Below are 21,940 nucleotides of genomic sequence, written 5' to 3'. Positions count from 1 at the left end.
ATGCACAGGGCGTGCAGGTGATACGCTAGTGCAGGCTCACACAAACAATGCCCCCATTGTCTAATATCCTCAATTCCAGCGGTAAAATCCTGTTTTTCACCTATTTCACCCTTACTTACCTTTACATTTCACAGTGTGTTCACTATGACCTGTTGCTAGCAGCATGCTCGTAGAAAAAAAAGGTGCATGAACATTTTTGCTCAATGGGATCGGCAAGCAGTCTAAGACTGTGGTCACATGTCCCAAAAATGCCACAGTGAGGAAACCTACATAAAAGATTTTCAGCAAAGTTCGCAAATGGCTGCATGGCATGGCGGCATTTGTAATCAGTCACACATTTTTACGTAGGGCGGATGCTGAGGTTTTAAGAAAAAGGTAGAATTAAAAAAGGGAGTGGCCATTTTTTGACACAGGACAGTGGCCGCTCATGAACATCTGGAGGTCTCCCGTTGGCAGTCCAGTGACAGGCGGGAAGGCAGCAGAGCGATAATTGACAGATAGGAGGGTCTCCAAGGTCCCCAAAATCGTCTGATGATCGGCCGATCTCAAACCGCCATCCTCCAGCCAGCCCCTGCCCCCATGTTGCCGTCGCACTGCCACTGTACAATTCTTAGAAATTGCACGGTGGTAGCGCAAGCAATTGATGAGGGCTGTAAACATGGGCCAGGGGGCCTGTGGATGACCAGACGTCAATCTGGCAGTCCCAGCCACCGTGGGGGGGAGACGGCATTGATGTTGAAGAAAACTCATCATGGCGTTGACAGCGTCACAGTGACTCTGAGACCTCCACATTGACGAATTGTGGGTGACACTGAGAAGAACACGAAGAAGACAGAACATTGTGGCTTCTTGGGAGGCATGTTGTTTAAAAATGTGTACATTGGCATAATTATAATGTGAGCTCAAAATCTGAGCTGTAATTGACCAGTGGTGCAGAGTAGCCCACTTTTTATATACCCCAGGGCTACCGGGTGGCTGGCAGCCAGTGGTACTTTCTATGGACGGAAACATTTTCACATTGTTTATTAAGAGGTGCTGCTGCCCGGCGATCCGGCAGCCAGAGCTCTTTGGCCGCCTAGCTGTCGCCCGATTTTATGATAACAATATCCCCGACTGACTGACTGCATTCATGACCATGGAAGCTAATCTTGAATATTTTGCCGATGCCTCCCCATCACGCGGTGGCTGTTGTAGTTGTGACCATAAGGCCGTAATATGTCACGTGGGCCACCTCCGTTCCCTGTTGCCCATTTTCTGCTGGCAGACAGCCTGTATCCACCCGTTAGGGCAGTTGTGACTAAAGCATTAGCAATGTAATGTCTGTGAGAGATTTCTTGGTGAAATATATTACAGGCTTTTTATGATTAACACCAAAGTTATTGCAATTTTTGGTGAGGTTACAAAGTAAATTATTCTGTATCATGCATTTACACTAAGTCCACACCCTGCAAACATAAAATAAACACACATAACACAAATTTAATAAAGAAATGTAGCATTGACTATATCTGATGTAGTACCTTTAAAATACACAAGTGCTGGGGAGGGAAAATGTGCTACAAATTCTAAAAGATACAAGAAAATGAAAAGTGCAGCAATTATAATTTACAATAGTAAAACTTTCTCTTAACTGTGTGATCGCACATTACTGGCACATTTTAAGCCTTCTGTAGCTTTAAAGCAATAATTATTTTTCAAAACAGTTCTTTTGGTGCAGGAAAATGTCTGCTCCTTATTTAATGTTGGTGATGAACATTTGCCTCATTTGCGTTAATTATTTTACAGATCTAACATCTGCAGCAAAACCACCTGGCTGTCACATTTAGACGTGAATCATTAAGTCACACGCTGTAATTTAAAGTCAATGGAGAAGGCTTTAGGCAGCATGGCATAAGGCGAGGCCTTAAACAGCATGCCACTATAAGCATCAAGGATTAGCAGGATTAAGTGGGGGGGCAACAAACATCCATAATTGCACAGCCAAAAAAAAGAAAAACAGCTAACGATCTCGTGCTTTTGGCTCCTCGTGTAACGACGCATCCTTTTCGACAGACCTATCTGAACGTTCAAATTTGAGCACAGAGAGATCTAAGTGGCTTGAGTGTGCTCTCCAAAGTGCTAATGTGAGTTGTGCAGTTGCTCCGTTCAGCAATTGTTAATGGCTTTTACCATCAACTGTAATCATCCACGACACTCAGGATCCCCCTAAAACGACCTTGGGCTTGTTCTGTCACCCTGCACTATTCTGTATGCCATTATGCTCCACAACTCACCCATTCGATGTATACGACGTGACGGTAAAACCTGATTAGAACTTCTATGCTTTAAGTACACAGATTGGTAATCGTTCCCCTTAGTAACAATACAAACTCAGGTGATGTCATGGCCTTTATGGAAGAATTTAGGCTTCATGCATCTGACATTTAGTGATAATGAAAGCAAAAAGTTGTAGATAAGTGAGTGGAATAGAGCTTTCGATTTATTTTAGATTTAACCAATACATTAGTCTTGCATTTTGAAGTCATATCCATCAAAAGGTACAAGCTTGTATAGAATTTTGTCAACCTTGTTTTGCGTTTTTTACCATTTGTATCATATTTGATGCACACATTTCTGAGACTCCTACTAGCACGATCCAAACTTTCCTTAAAACCAGTTGTATATGATCCATGTAGTTTGTCATTATTCCACTAGGGGCAGTAGAAGGGCTTTTCCTCCTCAATTTAGAATGGCTGCTTCCATGAAATCTAAAAAACCTTTGACGGAAAAGGTTTCGGTAATTTTCTAAACTTTATGGGGAGAATAACTCTTCTGTTAATCATATTAAAGATAACTACTTGCAGTATTGACGGAATGCAACTTTTGTTGATAATTAATTCTTTATAATATAGTTACACCATGTTAAACATGTGTAGATCAAATTTGAAACAGTGGGCAAATTGTTTTTTTCAAAACGTTTTTTTTTTTTTATGTCAAAAACTGTTTTAAAAAAAAATCCTCCAAACTTACTGGCTAAATCTTTTATCCAGCTGAAAGTACTACTGACTTGTAAATATATTTCTAAACGCTCTGAATATTAAGGATGCTGGTATTGCAATATAGCACAAAGTTAGTATAGAAACAGTTTACAAGCATACTGTACACAAGTCTGGAGCATATCTCCGCCACAGGAACAACAGTCTGTTCAAGGCCAGTTCGTGGGTATTTGTGTTTGCTAGTTTTTTGTGTGTGTGGTGGGAACAGCTGCCGTGCACAGCCAGTCGTGGGCGTGAGTTAATTAGTGCAGAAGATGATTGTGTTATTTGGACGGCCGACCAGCACTGGGGTTCAAAGTGAAGGGAGGCAGGTGAGCTTGTATGGCCTGCAGCTGCATGTTAAACAACTCAAATGGAATCAGTGAGGGACTGCATGGGGGGCAGGACTGATTGAAAGTTGAAGGAAGGTGAGAAAACTAGATCAGAAAAAAAAAACCAACCAGAGAGAGATGCCAGATTAGCTAATCTAGTAGCAAAACATGCAGTTTTTCTAAATAGTTGATGCAATGTTTTGGAAAGTGGTTCAACCGTCGGCCCGCGGACCGGTACTGGTCCGCTTGGTACCGGGCCGCAGACAGACCAAAGATGGATACACTAACTTCTGTTATTTCTGTTTTGTTTCTTTTCTGATACTGAAGAAAGTTTTATTTTGGAAAAATGGAATTGTATTCTGCCACAGCAAAAACACTTCTAAAATATTAAATCCTTCCACAAACCTAATTAAAACACCACATTCAACACCTTTAGGAACGATTCAGTAAAATTAAACATCAACGCTAAATTTAAATCTCAAATGTTTCTCTTAGCCACATCTTTCTCAAAGCAGTAACAGGGTATTTTCATTGTTTTTAGACAAACTGACTGTGAGCCACACAGCCCCTTTGTTTAGCGGAAATTTGACAAAAAAGGGCTAATGGAGGGATAAAATAAAGATGCCAATAGTTCTCCCACTCCCTTTCAGGGAATTAATCAAATTCAATTTGACAAACAGAATGAATTCAATGTTTCGCATACTGTATGGCAAATGTATCAATTTATGAGTAAAGGTAAATATAATGGCATCATCTAGATGTGCAGATGTGTACTGTACATATGGATATGCATGTGTGTGCATTTTCACCTTCTACTTTTTTAAAATGACCTCTTAATTTTATTTTGCAATCAATTCACCACCAAATATCCTAACTGTGCTTGTGAAATATATTTATTTTCTGCACAATGAGGCACATTTAAAAGCCTTTTTTTAAATGTCAGTGCACCTTTCAATCCAGAGGGCCTTTTGTGTGGATTCATTTTGGTTGTGTTTTCTTATGAGCAGGCAATTTTGAGGGATACACTGCACTTTTCTGTTTCCTTTATTAGTTCCAAACAAAATTGGGTTTTATCGTAAATACGCTAACATGGCTAACGTCTCAGACTGAGTTTTTTTACATGTTACTAACACGGCTGGGAGTTAACGTAGTCACAATAACGGAGCGGTATCAGTCTGTTTATTATGTGTTACAAACAAGGCTGGGAGTTAGTAGTAATGTTAATACGCTAACAATTCTGACGTGGCTAACGTGTTACAAACAAGTTATAAAGTTACTGTGAATGCAGCTATTAGTGTCTGCCTGACCGATGGACCTATTCTCGCTTAATGTGTATATATATATATATATATATATAATACATATGTGGAAATACAGTATATACTGTATATATGTCATTTCTTTGTTTGTTGGTTTCTTTTGTTGTTTTGTTTTTGCTTTGATTAGTTGAAATTCCAATGCAATCTAATTGTGCATCTTATAAAAGACAGACATGACAGAAGACATAAAAGAATCTTTTTTTCTTATTTTTTCCATCCTGCTATGTTAACCAACGTATGCTTTAAATTTATCAGGGACACCAGGGATGACCTAAAGGCAAACTCATTCCAGGTTTGAAAATCAAACAGTATTCCCGAAGTGAAGTGGAGTTTTCATTTTCCAGCTGGATACCTTCGCCTCTCCCTTTAACGCCCCAAAATGAGAGATAATCAAAGCGGCAGGATCAAAGGTGGGGCTCAGGGGTGGAATTGAGATGAAGCAGTGGACTACAAGCACACACGCCTGTTTGTAACACAGCAGGGTTTAAAGTCTGACACCTTTTCCTTTTTTGTTTTAATGAATAGGATCAGAAACAGTTCACTCCAAAATCTACTTGTTTACTTTAAACATGGAAACTTTTACACGATCAAAGGAGAGATCAGACCACTGCACCATAGTGATTTGCAGAAGTGGATTATGGGACACATTCAAATGCACCTGATTGTAAAGTCGGGTTTATTGAAATTATGGAAACTAGTAAAACTTAAAACAGCACTCATCATGTTAAAAGCCAGAAACAACTAACTTCTAGTAAACATACAATAAATGTTCTTGGACAGAGACGGGGTTAAGAAATCAGCTGAACTTCAAAAAGCAGAGCATTCGCATTACAAAAAAGAAAATGTGCTTCTAAATTTTTGGTGTGGATTTATAGAACGGGTTGGATGAAGGTTTAAAACAAAGAATAAAAGTTTACATGTGTTCAAAAAAAGCCTACATGTCACTGATGTGACTTTATAAGGCCAGAAATGATCAATAAAAAAAATGATACGTTTGCATTAGGGTTGTGCCGATGGACGATACCATCGTCCATCGTGATGGGTGACTGACATCACGATGGAGAGACACCATCGTGATGCCACGCCCCCGCCACGCTGCGAGTGGACACCATAAAATGCAGTTACATGTGCAAAATATCTTGATAAGGATTATTGGTCGGATTAGAATCCAACCGTGTATGGGCCCAGAAAAACTTTTTCAGAGTATAAAAAACATTCACATGGGTCACACTTTCGGTCGGAATAAATCATTCGCACATGCGCAATAGTGTTTTTAAAAACCGGAAGCGAAACTGAGTTCCGCCGAGCGGCTACATACATAGATACGTCAGCTCGGTATTATACAAGATGATCTCCTAAACGTGCTTTTATTAATGTTAAGGTTATTATGAAGCGCCTGTTTGCTCATCATTTTAATTTTAATCCGTGTGGTCAGTGCTTTTTCTGTTGAAAAACGAAGCCGGAAACCAGGATTAGCAGTATGCTAACACGGGCTAACAACATTAGCATGAACATAAATCCATGCGTGAAACGCTGCAATCTGCATCTTGGCTGAACGTAAATATGTGGGAATAACACCAGCCTTTATTTTGTCGGGACACGATTGGAAACACAAATATTGGAACGGTTTCTAAGGACTGAGCGGCCTTTCTGCTTCGAAGCTTACACACTGCGTTAGCTAGCGCTCCGAGCTCTGCCCCGACACACACTTTTACCGCGAGACCCGCTTCTCCTAAATTCCGGTTGCTCATTCACGTAGAGCTGCGGGACGGATCACAGTCCTAAGTCTCCCACACGTAACAAAGCATCCTTACTTCCCCTCAAACACTAAACTGTAAGTCCGTCTGTTCTGCTAGAGACACGGTCGCTCGCTCCACCGGTCCAATCAAACGCAGGACCGGACTACTTCTTTTCTATTTTGTTTATTTTATTTTTTTTAAAGTCACTTCCCTCAGTTTAGACTGGATCATCGCGGATGAGTCATTATTTGGTAAATAAAATAAATAAAGTAAAATAACGAATAGCAATTATATATATGAACGAAAAATTAAAAATAGCCCCCCCCCCGACGATATCATCGTCCATCCCGATGGTTGACTGCAAACATCGTCAACTGCCAATTTAGGGGACATCGCCCAACCCTAGTTTGCATAGGTGCTACTTGACGTAATTTGAAGGTTTTAAGGAAAAACCAAGACCTTTAAATAGAAATATGGACAATACAAGGTGTTGTAAAAAGGGGTGGGAACATACAAGATATTTTCTTCAACCCACTCCTTTCTCTCTCTTTTTAAAATTTTTAACTCTTGTGTTAAATTTCATTTCGTGTTTGAAATAAGTAAAAAAAAAGAAAAAGGTGAAAAGGTTCATCTTTTGTCTAAAACAACAGATTTAACTTTGGTTCAGTTACTTTCCTCAACGCGTCCATTTTGAAGGTCATTAGCATTTTGCCTTGTACAAAACATTCCTGTTTTCCCGGTGTGAGAAACATAAAAGGCACTTGTCTTCCTGAAGTTACTCAAAGTGATTTTTGTGGTCTGGAACATGCTGTCATTCAATTAACCAGGCTCAGATTTCCACTTGACCTGAAGGTCAAACTCAAGAGATTCAAAACATTCAAGACTACTGAGCATCTACTTTATTCTATGACACATGCTATCATTAACGCAGGAACTACTAAGGTGCTCAGTTGCACAGAAAAAAGATATTTGTGTCTGTGTCTAATTGCACTTATCGGTCTGATAATATTTTAGCTTTGGTGTCCATATTTTTTCTTCAATAGCCAATTAAATGCTGGTGATATTCAATGTGGGGGTACAACAGAAAACAGCAAGAGTGCACCCGCTACGCTTAACCAGCAAACACAAACATGCGGTCTCCAGGGGGTAGTGTGATAGATGAGGCTTAGCATGAATCCCCCAAACAATAATAGAAAAAAGAACAACAAATGTGATTTTGTGGGGTTTTCCCCAAAAGTGCACTTTTGCTCAATAGATATGATTGTCAGGGAGCCAAATTTAGCCGATTTTAAAGCTCTGTCTGTGTCCACCTCTGAAGTTTTCTTTGTGCTGTGTCTGAGAACACCTTTAAGCAGATTCACTCTCATGTACCTGCTTTGACTGCAATGTTGCAGAGGAAGCAGAGGCCATCCATGTGATGCACATAAAGTAATATTGCAAAAGAGTTAGGTGCATTTATAAAGACTTTCATTGTGTGTGGTTTTTTTTCAAAACGGCAAACTGGAGCACTTAGCAAAATCACAGCATTGATTCTGCCAACACATAACAGTAACAGATAACTACCGTATCTTTCGGAGTACAAGTTGTGTTTTCTTTTACTGTGATTAATACTCAGGAGCGACTTATATGTATGATAGGCTCATGTATTTGTTAATTAGCAACTGGTTGCTCTTTAATGGTTACTTCCGGCTAACAACCACTAGAGGGCACTGTGGATGTGTGTATATCAGTATTTGGGGCTAACAGCAACACCAAAGAAGAAGAAGCGTTGCCCAAAACAAACACGGAGGAGAATCTGATTGTTCTCCTCCTGATTTTTATATTTTTCTTATTTGAGTCGGTACATTTTTGCTGTTTTTATTTCTTCCTTCTTCTGACTAATGCAGGACAGCAAGTCATCAAACAGGGTTGCAAAGATAAGGATGGTAAAGGTAGAACGTAAAGGTAGAAGGTAAAGATCGTCATAAAAAAACAACAACACGGAGACGTGTTTACCTATGCTTTTGTAAAGCTCTTTAAAACAGATGAACCTGATCTCTCAAGGTGTCTTCTATGCATTTAAATGAGATATACAGTCAATGTTTCCATGAGGCAATGAGGCTAAAAAGTTGACGGTAGTTTCTCACACGTCCATGTCAAATCGTAAACTACGATTTGACTTGCAACTGCAAGCGACTGGACCGGAGCATGTGCGACTCATGCTCCGGTCCGACTTATACTCCGATGCCAATCATGCTTTGAAGAGACTTTTACTCTAATGCGACTTATACTCCGGTGCGATTTATACTCCAATGCAAATCATACTCTAATGCGACTTGTACTATGACGCGACTCATACTCCAATGCAACTTATACGCCGATGCGACATATACGCCGATGCGATATATACTACGATTTGACTTGTACTCTGGTGCGACTCATGCTCCGGTCCGACTTATACTCCGATGCGAATCATGCATTGCTGTGACTTTTACTCCGATGCGACTTATACTCCGATGCAACTTATACGCCGATGCGGCGACATATACTCCGATGCAACTTATACGCCGATGAGGCGACATATACTCCGATGCAACTTATACGCCGATGAGGCGACATATACTCCGATGCAACTTATAGGCCGATGCGACATATACGCCAATGCGACTTGTACTTCAGAAAGTACAGTGGATGAACGGAGCTTGTTCATACCTGTTCTGGCTGGTTTGCATTAGATAGGGGTATCACCATCCAGATGATGTTGAGGTTGTTGAGGGCAGCGCTGGTGGTGAAGGAGCACGGCAGGATGGCCGCCTGGCCACGGGCCACCTGGATGCTGCTCTGGGACACTGTCACATCAAGGGCCCGAACACACACTGAGGAAGGGAAAAAAAAAGATGATGTAGTCTTGTTCAACACAATTTGTCAAATTTCACAAGAAAAACCCACCGATTGCTGAGTCAACTGAAGGATAAAACTATTGCAAGGTAAAAAAGAAATAAACTTTGTGGACTGTAAGAACAACTTTGTGGAAATAACAGCATACCTGTAGTTTGTTCAGGTTTGTCTAGATCAAAGTGTGCCTTGAAGACTAAGCTGGAGTGAGTATGAGAATTGCGAAACAGCAAGGGCAGATTGCATGTATATCTTGCAATAGCAAAATCAAATTGTTTATCTCTGAATGCATTTACTTTTGAATACATTTTAATATTTACAATTAACATCAAAATGGAAGTCTGAGCTGCTCTTTTTGAAAAAAGCCCTTAAAACAGACACGAAGATCACGCTGTGGAGGATCACATGAAACATGTATGAAGTTATATAGAGAAACATGATAGTATGTCTTCCAAGTTTTTTTGCTTTTTCTGCTTTATCCTTATAAAAACGCTTCCTTCACAATGGGATTACGGTTGCTGTCAATACATGGTAAATGAACAAGACAAGTGGGAGGCTAGTGGTTATCTTCTATTCTGTTAACTGTTTCCTGCGGGCATACAGCAGACTAAACATGATAACTGGTTTTCTTTTGCAACGAGAGAGAGAGAGAGAGTAACTTGGGATATGCCTTCCTCATCTGGACTCTGGAAACAAATGTGTATATGTGCTGCATCTATTTCTGGACCAGCTAAAGACATTAGAACCCAAATTGAGTTAGACCTCCCCCACAAGCATGGATCCGTGTCCAAAAACCCTGATGGGAAGTAATTGTATCTAAACATGATGAGGAGGATGATGCACTGATTTGATTACAGATTATTGATCACATCCTGTGAATAGTCCTTGCAACTCATAATGTAAGATTGTGACCCTGGTATGGGTCATCAGAAGATACCGCCAGTTTCTAGGACTGTTGTCAGAACTCTTGCAAGGTACCTAAGCTTATTCTTTGTACGGCCTGCTTACAAGGGATGTCAGGCCTTTAAGCACTTTGTCTGAGAAATACATACTTTATCATTACAATTTTTCAACATAGAAGGCAAGTATTTTCTCAGACTTTCCCGGTCTGTCTCAAACTGCTGGGCATCCCACTCTTCTGCTGGCAGATACGACGAGCCCCACTGCTGGGCTACCGCAAAAAAAAAATATTGCACTCCTACTGCCCTGAACAGGTTTTTGGCAAACTCACATGCTCAAAAGATTTCTCATAAATTATGCAGACAATTTCACTTAGAGGCATTATATTCCCTTGTAATGTCAATATGTATCATTTACAGCAGCAAGGTTCTCGGCTGTAACTCAAATGCTTGAAATGGTGCACATAAAGCGGGACGGTTTGCTAGCGTGCAGCTATTGATCTCCTATGACATTTACAGTTGGAGGCCACCCTTGTTTTGGATGATACACTCTTAGGTCATTCCTTTATTCTGATCCTCTTACATTCTTGGTGTACACAGTGTTCACTTTCCGGACAGAACCAATCTATGTCATCAATGGAGGATTAACATCAAAGATGGACAAAATATATGACCTTAAAACAGTTGTGCTGCCATTATGTATTAGTACACTAACTGCTTTATGTAAAAAGTATGTGCCAGGATTTAAGAATGACGATGAGAAATAGAGAAAGATTAAACGTATGGAAAGAAGAGTGAAAATGGGAGAAGCATCTTATTATCTCTGAGCCTCCTTCAAGGCTGTAGTCTCTCAAGCCTTCACCAGCTGGAGGGCTCATTTCAAAACACTGGATTAGAGAACCTCTTTGCCCAAAGCCCGTAAGCTCCCACGACCAAAGAACACAATCAAAACCACAAAAACAACTTACTTCCACACACTCAGCAAGTCTACTGTACTGTGTCATCCCAACTCTGGAGGCACACTACACACTAGCTTCCACCATTTCAGTCCATTTCATATCAAGGTCCTTTGGGGTACGACTCCAGGAGATTGTAGCAGCCGCATTGCAGGCTATTGCCTTATTATTGCACAAACATTTGCCAACAAATAATGCCAGCTCTTCAACTTCACATGCCTGACAAGACAGCCGCTCCTCGAGAGTCCACTGTGGAAAATCTTTGATAGGTGAGGAACGGGGCATCAACCATCAACCACCTAGTTTTCCATATATGAACACACGCCATACTACTGTCTCACTTTGTTAACAATAGAAACAACCATGTGAAAAGTAATAAGTGTGTTCTTGACATCCACTCAATTTTTCAAAGCTGGCATGCAAAGGCAAAACGTATCCAATAAAAGTTAAGCCCCTCCATGCCAGTCCTGCTTTTGATGCCAATTCCTAGTACCAAATGTTGCACTTTCTTAATTGACTATTGGTCGCTAAGTGACATCCAGTTTCAATGTTAAGTCAATGTAAAGACGTGATCAGAGCTAAAATATACCCGGTAATCTAACTTTTGCATTATTTTACACATCCAGGTTGAAGCATCTAGGGCCCACTGCTCAGCAGGACGTAGACGAGCCTGACTGGCAAATAACTAATCTCTCATGTGAGAATCTACTGCCCACTTTACTCTTGGTTTTTAAGCAGGTTTCTGCCAGGGTGCAAATGTTATTCAGAAATCTGCCAATGCCAGTGTTACCTGTGTGGTACTTTGCTGTAAACTGCTACATGTTTTATACTTTCTTTTGAATAATTCAGTCACGTCATCTTGATTTTTTTTTTTTTTTTTTTGCATGTAGTTGAAAGCCTTCAAAGGAGAAGGAAACATACCTAACATATCGTTAAAAAGACAGCCACATGAGCACTATTTGCTAAATTAAAGCCTTCATGACATATTTTTAGAAGTAATATTTTATCTTATAATGAAACAAATTTATATTCAGCACTTTCTATGACAAGAAAAATCAGGCCAGAAAAACAGCAAAAGTAAGGAAAGTAGGAAAGAAAACATTCTGACAGGTGAATAGATTAAGAGAAAGAAAAGAAAGAATAACAGGAGCTGTGGGAAAGAAGGAAGAGAAAAGATGCTGGTTGAGGCCTAATTGATAAAGTCACCTGAGGCAGCGCTTGCTACGTTTGTGAAAGAGAGGATCAACACAACAGCTCTGTTAAACAGCACTTTCCCCGCTTTCAGGGCCCCAAGTGTCAAGCCTCCTGTTGATTAATGCATGAGAAAAGCGCACACCTCAGAGAGGCCGCTGCATGTGTGTGTGTGTGTGTGTGCATGTGTGTGCGTGCGAGAAAGTGCGCTCACTCATTCAGTCAAGCTGAGGTGAAGCCATGATGGGGTTGAGGAACAAACGCAGGGTGAAATCAGCACTTCTGGTTTTTCACTCGCACAGACACAGACCACACGCACACACACGCACGCATGCGGTTTCCGCTTTGAAAATCATTTGCATTCAGCGCTTTTATTCATGCAGCCGCTTTATTCACTGGCTTTACTTTTATGTTGGGTTCAAACAGATGCCCTGCAGCTGGGATGAGATGAACCTCTGGTAGATGTAGCAGAATGATTGATGGCAGTGCAGTAAAACAATTAAAGAACGGCAAAAACTTTTATTCCCCTGTTAAAAAAACGTTAACACTCTCATTGTTATCGCTTTTCAAAGTAACAAAGAATGCTAACTATTCTTCATCATTGTCTACAAGACTTTAAGGGGATTTAATCTGATTTTTCAGAGGAGAAAAAACATTGAAATACTTCCCCGAAACAATAGGTTTATGCTATAATAGCTCACATCTTGATGTAGAAAACTGATAAAAGGAGCAAGACAAGGCCAAACATTTACAATGGTTTCAAAAACCGTCATTTACCGCACTATAAAGATCCGTACACACCGAGCATGGGATGCGCCTTCAAGAACTTGCTAAATGAGCGTTTTTTGAAAAAACCTTTCATGGAGTTCACACTGGACTGTCATTAACTGATACTGGCACATTTATCTACAGTCTAAAAAGGCGTAGTGTGAAATGTCAAAGTGGTGGAAACATGAATCTTGCTCCAGGCTTTTTCTTTCACATCTATATTCCCATAAATAAAAGACTTGAAGTCATAGCATTTTGGCCGGGCAAAAACCGCAATTACTAATTTGTCCTCCATAATCAATTTTCAAATGGTTGGTACGTTGCTGTTTTTAAAAAGGACGCAACCCATACGTCACCACCAAATCTGAGTCCCTAGTTGGTCATAGTGCAATTGGTTCAACTTTCAATATGCAGTCAATTTCCTCGCTTTGTCTGAGGAGCCTAAAAAAGTTGGTAGACATTTGTGCAGCGAGGCATAAGCGCCTAAGTTTTGAGCATGGAAGTCGAAACGCACAAACATAAACTTTTTCTTGGAAGTTACGCTTGAACGCGACGCACTTTTTTTTTTAATTTAAAAAACGGAGAGTGCGTCTTATAACCTGGAGCGCCTTATATATGGATTCATTCTGGTTGTTCTTACTGAGGTGGAGGTGAGTTTAAGAAGTGCATGGCGGTCTGTCAAAATGTGTGGTTGTGTGTTGTGAATACGCTAACGCTGCAAATATGTAGCATGAACAGAACTTCCATCTGGTGTCATGGATAACGAACTATCTGACCAACAGGCCACAATTTGTCAAAATGGGGAGTTGCAGTTCCTCCATGCTGACTGGCAGCACGGGGGCTCCACAGGGCACAGTCCTATCACCTCTCCTCTTTACCCTCTACACCACCGACTTCCACTACAACTCTGATGCTTGCAACCTTCAGAAGTTCTCGGATGACACAGCAATTGTGGCATGTTTCAAAGAGCGTGAGGAGGGGGAGTACAGACAGCTGGTGGAGGACTTTGTGCACTGGAGCCAACGAAACTGCCTCCACCTGAACAAATCCAAGACAAGGGAAATGGTGCTGGACTTCCGACGAACACCTGCTGAGGTTCAGCCCATCCTCATTGGTGGAGCAGAGGTGGAGGTAGTGGATAACTACAAATATCTTGGAGTCCTCCTGGACAAGAAGCTGAACTGGTCGGTAAACATGGACTCCATACACAGGAAGGGGCAGAGCAGGTTGTACTTTGTAAAAAGACTCGCCTCTTTGTAAAAAGACTCGCCTGTCCTATGCGGTGGTGTGTTGGGGGGGGTGCGCGAACAAAAAGGACATAAAAAAACTGAATCGTCTGGTCAGGAGGGCAGGCTGTGTGGTGGGGCGGAGCTTGGAGACAGTGGAGGTGGTGGCAGAGCGGAGGATGCTGTCCAAACTGGACAGCATCATGAAGAACACTGGTCATCCCTTACATGGACTCTTTAGTGACCAGAGGAGCGCATTCAGCGACCGCCTTCGCTCTCTGCCATGCTCCACAGAAAGACTCAGGAAGTCCTTTGCACCGAGTGCAATTAGACTGTTCAATGCTGCTGGGAGGGGAGGGGGCATGAGGAGGAGTCACTAAACAGGCATCTACTTTTTACCACTTTTATGGTTTTGCTTTTACTTCTTCTATTTTGTTTTTTTTGCTCTTATATTTTATCTATCTATCTATCTATCTATCTATCTATCTATCTATCTATCTATCTATCTATCTATCTATCTATCTATCTATCTATCTATCTATCTATCTATCTATCTATCTATCTATCTATCTATCTATCTATCTATCTATCTATCTATCTATCTATCTATCTATCTATCTATCTATCTATCTATCTATCTATCTATCTATCTATCTATCTGATCAGACTGTTTTTAGCGTAGTCACAGTAACTTGTAGGAGGTTATAAACCAGTTTGAGAGTGAATGCAGTTAATAGAGTCTGACTGACCAACAGACTTATCTCTGACTCTTTTGTCTCACTTAATGCGCCTCATTTTGATGCGCCATTTCAAGGACAATCCTTTTTGATTTAGTAAAATTAGTTGAATGGATTCTTTCTTCAAACTTACAAACCATAAAACGATGCGAAGAGCAGAAATAATTCCTAAAATATCGAAACCATAGATTTAAAGCCGAGCCATGAACACATGAATGCACCTGTGCCATCCCACAAACAAAGCTTTGTGTTCTGTTCTCTCCCAAAACTCCAGGGGCCTTTGTGGTGCGTTGTGTTGGCGTGGAAGTGGACCTTGTGTAGCTGCCACTGCTTGTGGGGCACCAGGGTGAACCAACAAGCGAGCAAAGACATGGCCGCGAAACTCAGGTGGTAGAATTGTGTACCCAGCTGCAGCATGAATGTTGTTGGCTCAAAGCACTGTTAAGGTCACAAAAATGCACAAAATCATGTGGAAAATCTTTCTGATAACAGCAGAACCTCTAGAATTTATTTCAGCGGGGACCAGATATGGGCACAGGTTTGGCACATGTAAAGGACTCAAAGTTTATTCACATCACAAATGATACATGAATGGTTCATTCAAGGACGCTCTGACATATGAGTTTTGCTATTGAGATGTCGTTTAAAGTGTGACCCAAAACAAAAAAAAGAAAAGCAAATGAAGAAACATTCTTTGAGGCCATTTCCCTGTTAGGTAGGCCTGCACAATATACTGCAAATTTATCGTTATCGCAATATCAAGCAGTGCAATATGCATATCGCAAAAGTCAGCAAAAATCGCAATAAATGGTTACCTTCAAGGTGCTAAAACAATCCTATGGCAGCTTAAAGCATTTAACGAATCAAATAAATCTATTTATGCATTTGACCAATTGGATGGACCCTTTCACGTTGTTGACCAATCAGATGAGCCCTTTTATGTTAGATGTTTTCCTCCTATGTCAACGAGGGTCATTTGGAGTCAAATTTTTAACCTGTTGAAATGAAATGGTAATGATGTTTTTGGTTGTTTTGCTATTTGTTTATATACCGCAAATTATATCGTTATCGCAATATTGATCATTAATATCGCAAGTTTTGCTCATATTGTGCAGCCCCACTGTTAGGGATGCTCTTCAAGTCCATTTTAATCACATTATACAAAAACAGGTTGTTTTATGACTAATGGTTAATCAAGTTAAGTGACTATATTGAAAAATGTGAGAAAGAATATCTGCTCCTGCCCCCAGCAGTTTCTCACCTTTGGCTACTAAATTGCAAAACTCATTTGAGCGGGGCTGTTTGTGCTGCTTACACCTCTAGGCAGGAACACAAAGTGTGCTTTTTGCAGCTTTTCTTTTCTTTTATTTTGAAGAATGCTAACGGTGGCCCTCCACAGGTGGGGGTTCCTGAGCCGATGCTCCGGCACAGTGGATGAGAGAGCACATTTAGAGGCCGAATTTTTTACATGCATTCTGCACACACTCTGTTTGCTGAGCATTTCTGCAAGAAAAAAAACCCACATAAACTTTCAAATGAGGAATGCCAACTAAAAAAAGAGGCAAAATGACCACATTTCAGAACTATGGATCCTATAAATTCCTACAAATAGTTTGGCACAAGAGCTTACAGCAAGTAAATGGAGCCCCTTTGATGCACTGCATGAATTTTTGAGTTGGGCCTTATGGCAGATTCTCGTTGCCTCCAGAATCCTTCATCATCAGAGGAATTGACAATAGTCTACAGTGGTAGACAATTGTTTTTATTAATGAATAACTTCATCTAGAGTAAAATGACATGTCTAAAGCTCCTTTTTTGTGTGAAAGCAGTGTTTTATCCACACAAACACTACAACAAAACAGGGATTGTGTTGTCAAAGTCTAAAGCTTTCGTTTTCGGGCTCTAAGCACAAAAGTTGTGGTCATTAAAAGTTAAACTAGGTCGAACTTGACCAACTTTGACTTGGATTTGATAGTGACAAATGGGTAAAGTTCCTTTTCAAAACACGGCAGTACCAAGCGGTTGAACATTGATCATAAAGGAAAAATGAATAATTGCGGTTTGCTCCCGGCTGGAAGTCTTTTATTTATCGGAATAAAGCAGTGAAAGAAAAAGCCTGGAGTAAGATTCACCAGTGTTTCACACCAAGCCTCTTCCAGCTGTCGGTGATGGACATGCGCTAGCAAACAATGGCAAAAGAACAAGTAGAAGAAGAAGAAGCCCATCCCTGCACATCCAGTTTGAACGCCATAGGCTAAACATGCTAAACAGGTGTTGTTGAACGCGTGGCATAGAACTGACCATATTTGTTGCATGAAATCTTTGCACACACATAAACTCTCCACAAACTGTGAAGATCATTTATGTAAAAATAAATATCTGAATTCCATGTTCTCTTGTTGATAAGATATCTGGGAAATTTATTTCTGACATTTGACCAATTGTAGCGACGAGCTACAGTCACAGCTGCTTAAGAAGGATTTTTGGTCGTTTCACCCCCAAATTTGAACTCTGGGAGTTCAGTCTAACCACTGAGGGTGTGTTTGATGGACCTGGAAAAGGCTGGAAAGGAGTAATAAAATCAGGTTTATCCTTATGATCCTTCATGGTTGCCTCTTTTACAACTTCCCTGTGTTTGTATTAGAAAAACTAAATCAGTAAGCTTCATTGTTGTGCCAACAACATAAAAATTCACATATTTTCCCTTTTCCAGCATTATTTTTCTCCATTTTTCCCACTCCAGCCGATCCAGCGAGCACACACCCGGCGAAATAGCTTTAAAACCTCTTGCTCATCCTCTCCCTCATCCCCTGCCCCGCCCTTCCCAGCTGACCTATTAGCCACAAAAGCCAACCTCTGAACAGGGCCTACTGACTAGCCTACATAGATTTAATACTCTTCTCTTAACCTTACCGCGTCTCACTAGCACAGCTTATTGTAGTGCCTAATGTACTGCTGTTGCACAACCTTAAGCATGAACCCTCTGATCACAGATCTTGGTTATAAGTGAGGTCGTGGTTGGAGTATGTACCAAGTAAATTGGAAATAAAAGCTGCATCATCAGCATAACATCCAACACCTAAAACCAAATCTGCTGAGCACGCTCAAACACCTGGATTTTCACGAAAGAGGCAATTTTTTCGAGTCAGAAAATTTCAACTGAAAATGCCTGTTGCTCCAAAAATGAAAGCAAAAAAAGGAAGAAACTTGTTTTAGGACAACCCCAAAGATCCAAAGTGCCTGCTTCTGCAAACAAACTCAGAAAGGCTGCGACAATCAAGGCGGCTGACGATCAAACGGACTATCGTGCTCAGACGCCTGCACTGATGAAGCAGAGGGTTAAAGTAGGTCATGGCCCTCGTGCACAGATAAGCCTGGGCACTGGAAGACTACTGCTAAAGCAGCCCACAGATGGCTCTGCACATGCAGTCCCAGACTGCACCTCACACACACACACACACACACACATGCACACACAACACATCACATCAAGTTCCAACTTCGGCGGAGGATACTGATCATCAATATGTGGCTTTAATCTGAAACATCCTTCACACATCCACTCAGTGCGCCGCTTTTAGAAAATGAAAAACCTCTGTGCAAGCTACATGCTGCCATGAAGGCTGCCTGGAATGACAGCTGAAAAACCAGACCGCTGTTTTCCCGAAGAAGCACTCTTTCTTCTTTGTCACATCCCGCATACCTTCTGTGTGGAGTTCCTTCAAGTTCCAGCAGACGTGGATGCTTGGCAAACCTGTCCCGGAGTCTGCTTGTAAATCTACATCCTGGCAAGCACACAAGTCTGTCAACTAGATGACATGATTGGCAAGAGGCTGTGTTTTTCTATAAAGCAGCTGCTATCCTCGAGTCTCTTTAAACTACTTTTTTAACAGCCTGCTTCTGCAAAAGAAAAAAAAATGTCACAGAATAAAGCACTAACTTAAGACTTAAGTCGGTTCCAAGGAAAGAATTGTGTAGATGGCAGCAAGAGAACGCAATTTTTGAGAAAACTAAAGCACCCCCAAGAGTTTTCCTCTCCTTTGATAAGCTCATAGAGATGCACCTCACACATTTATCTGAGTAAAAATTTGCAAAGATTATTGTTTTTTTTTTTGCTAAAGCATTAAATGACTCCACTTGTTGGTATAGTGCGTTTCCCTTTTGTCATCAGGTGAAACCCGACTTTCTCTAAGCTTATCAAGCCAGAGCCAACAGATAAAACTATTCCTGGAACTAGCATTTAGCCCATGGTAACCTAGTCTGATGCTGTGTAGTTATTAATTAGCTTACAGTTTGGGGTTGCTCCATTTTTTTTAAATCTCTGATGCCTCTGCTGCCATTCCCACTAATTCTCTCTGATTGGATCTCGCTGTGCCTTCATCGCTAATGTCTTCCTCTCCTTTGGTAGCTTTCCGAATGAGAACAGTGATTTTAAAGCCGCCAAGCCGCTTCGGAGAGTAGCTTTTCTGCCAGAGAGTTGGTCAGAGCACTTCTGAAGCAATAAGGGGTTTTATTTGATTTATCATCTGTTCCAGTCCCTGCATGGCTCACCTTTTCTGTGAACCTGCATGCTGATGGTGCCTTTTTTACAGAAACCGGGAAGTGGCTCAGTGCGGGGCTTCTGTATCAGCCAGAGACTCGGTGGAGAGCATAAACAGCTGTGTTTTGATGGCATGGAAGTAGAACAGAGAGGTTAATGATTATAGTGATAACTCGGTTTGCATGAATAAAATGAGACACTTTTTTTTTTAAAAACAACAGGAATTCCCACTTAGAATGCCTTTATTATTGTCACTATACACATGTAAAATCTGCATCATACGCGCATACAGTGAAATGAACTGAAATTACAGCCATGCAGCACAAAAAAGGTAAACTTATCCTCTATTTAGTTTGATAGTTTTGAAAGGGTAGCATGAGTTTACCTTTGTTTTTTACTTAAATAATACTCAGAATCCAAAGTTATTCAACGAAAATGGTATTTAACAATTTCAGAAATGTAAACCTAAATAAACTGTATAACAATCTTAAAAAAAAAGGGCACAAAAACTCATCAAAGAGGGAGAAATAAAAATATTTAGGTGTAAAAAATGACGGGAGTTTTAGCTCTTTATAAAAACATTTTTTCTAGTCGTTTTGCCTAGTTGACTTCAGTTTTTAAAATCCTCCTCATCCCCCTTCTGGATTCAATTTGTTTGGTTTCATCTTTGTCATTATTACGTCTGGTCAAGCTAAGATTTGTTCATCTAAATACGGTTTCTGTTACAGCCAACTGTTTCTTAATGAAATGATAGGGTCTATTCAGACCGGAAAGGTTCGTTGGTCCAGACCGAGTCCACTTAATTTGGTCCGGATCAAATCTTGAACTTTGTGTTTGATCTGTATTAAGATTGGTGTTTACAGGACATCTCTGATTTGAACCGAAGCTTGTAAACAAAACCACCTAACTAAAGATCTCTTCAGTCATTGGTCAGGAATTACGAGGGCGGGCCAAAACAACGAGAGCCAGAAATTATAGGAGTCCTGCATTTTGCATTCCTTGTTGGGATAAACTTTATTTTTCACTGACCAATTTCAAACGTCTATATCAACGTCAGGTGCAACACTTTTTCTTTGCTACGGTGGAGTCATGCTGCTAGACCGTTACTGAGGAGACGCCGACTATGAAGGTACACTGTACACTTTAGTAATATGTATTTTGTTTGTCAGTGCTAGAGGTGTAACATTTGTATAAAAGTTCATAAAATTAAGGACATTTACAGGATAAAGACACTTTTTGTAAGTCTGCTTTTGATAGTTATAAAGCTGTGTGTCTGCTACTTTTTGGTTGTGCATTATTGCAAAAAAAAGTGTTTGCTTGCTAATATTTTTAGAACAAAATGAGCATACCTTACCCGATTTTTCCAGATAAGACAATTTACTTTAGTCTTACTAGTTATATCCACTGGTGGGCTAAATGAATGTAAGTGATTTTTGGCTGAAATTTGCATTATTTATGAGTAAGTGAATTTTGATTCCTATAATCAAAACAGTAAACTTTAAACCCAAGAATCTTATATGAATCAAAAATGTGCTACTTTAAAATTGTTTTAATTCTTTTCTATGGAAATTGGTTAATGAATATAAATTGAAACAGAACATCACAAACATTAACTTGTGCCAAATTAAGACAAACATTAATAAGTAAAAAAGTTACTTTGTCCTATCTAATTTGCAATTAATAATCTGCATATTTTTCTATGGGAGGAGCTAACTATGGTCACTGTACTCAGCCTATTCAGGTTTTATTATTGCTATTCTGAAATGTATAAATGATATCAGGGCCTATCCATCTAGTTTATGTACATAAACATACTTTGCCCACACACAAATTAGCTGATACGTCCAGCCAATCAGATCCTGCAAGCTAAGAGGATTTGACGAAAAAGTTGGTGTTGTTTCAGCAAAGAAGTTTTAAAGAAAACTCACAGATCTTTTTTAACTGTCAACTTGAATAATCCAGAGGAAGACATGAATCAACATAATGTCTTTGATTGAAAACATTTTCCATGGACTACATTGACAACTTGTGGTAAAAAAAAAACTTTTGTCCTTAAGGGCTTGTGTCCTGCTTCCTGTTTCAGCCCTTGCAACCCCATCATAAAACACCTGATCCAGATACTCAGCTATGGGGCATCTGAAACTCCAGTGGGACACCAGCGCTCCAAGAGTGGCGTTTGACACCTCTGAGTTTGAGGACAGACAAAGTGATTTCAGCTGATCAGGTTTTTAGAAATCCACTCCAGGCATCAAAGTTCGATGCTCTTGATTCTTTGCCATCTTTCCCTGTTTCTAAGAAAAGCCCTTACATGCTGAAGATTGCCCACTCAGCATGTTTGTGATTTT

The 21,940-nt window shown here is 40.3% G+C and overlaps 1 protein-coding gene across 2 annotated transcripts in view; it reads right to left on the bottom strand.

Moving 5' to 3' along the window:
• igsf11 (immunoglobulin superfamily member 11) overlaps positions 1–21,940 on the bottom strand; it is a 144,890-nt gene that overhangs the window by 15,084 nt on the left and 107,866 nt on the right. For both annotated transcript variants that reach the window (XM_011482931.4, XM_078929544.1), the window contains one exon: positions 9,096–9,259. In XM_011482931.4, coding sequence (XP_011481233.1) covers positions 9,096–9,259 — 164 coding nt within the window. The remainder of the gene's footprint in view (positions 1–9,095; positions 9,260–21,940) is intronic.

The sequence above is a fragment of the Oryzias latipes genome, chromosome 13 (genome assembly GCF_053564925.1).
Source record: "Oryzias latipes strain Hd-rR chromosome 13, Olatipes_Hd-rR_3.1".
Classification (NCBI taxonomy): Eukaryota; Metazoa; Chordata; class Actinopteri; order Beloniformes; family Adrianichthyidae; genus Oryzias; species Oryzias latipes.
Note: the sequence above shows the minus strand (reverse complement) of the source record. Positions and strands in the feature narration are given on the sequence as shown.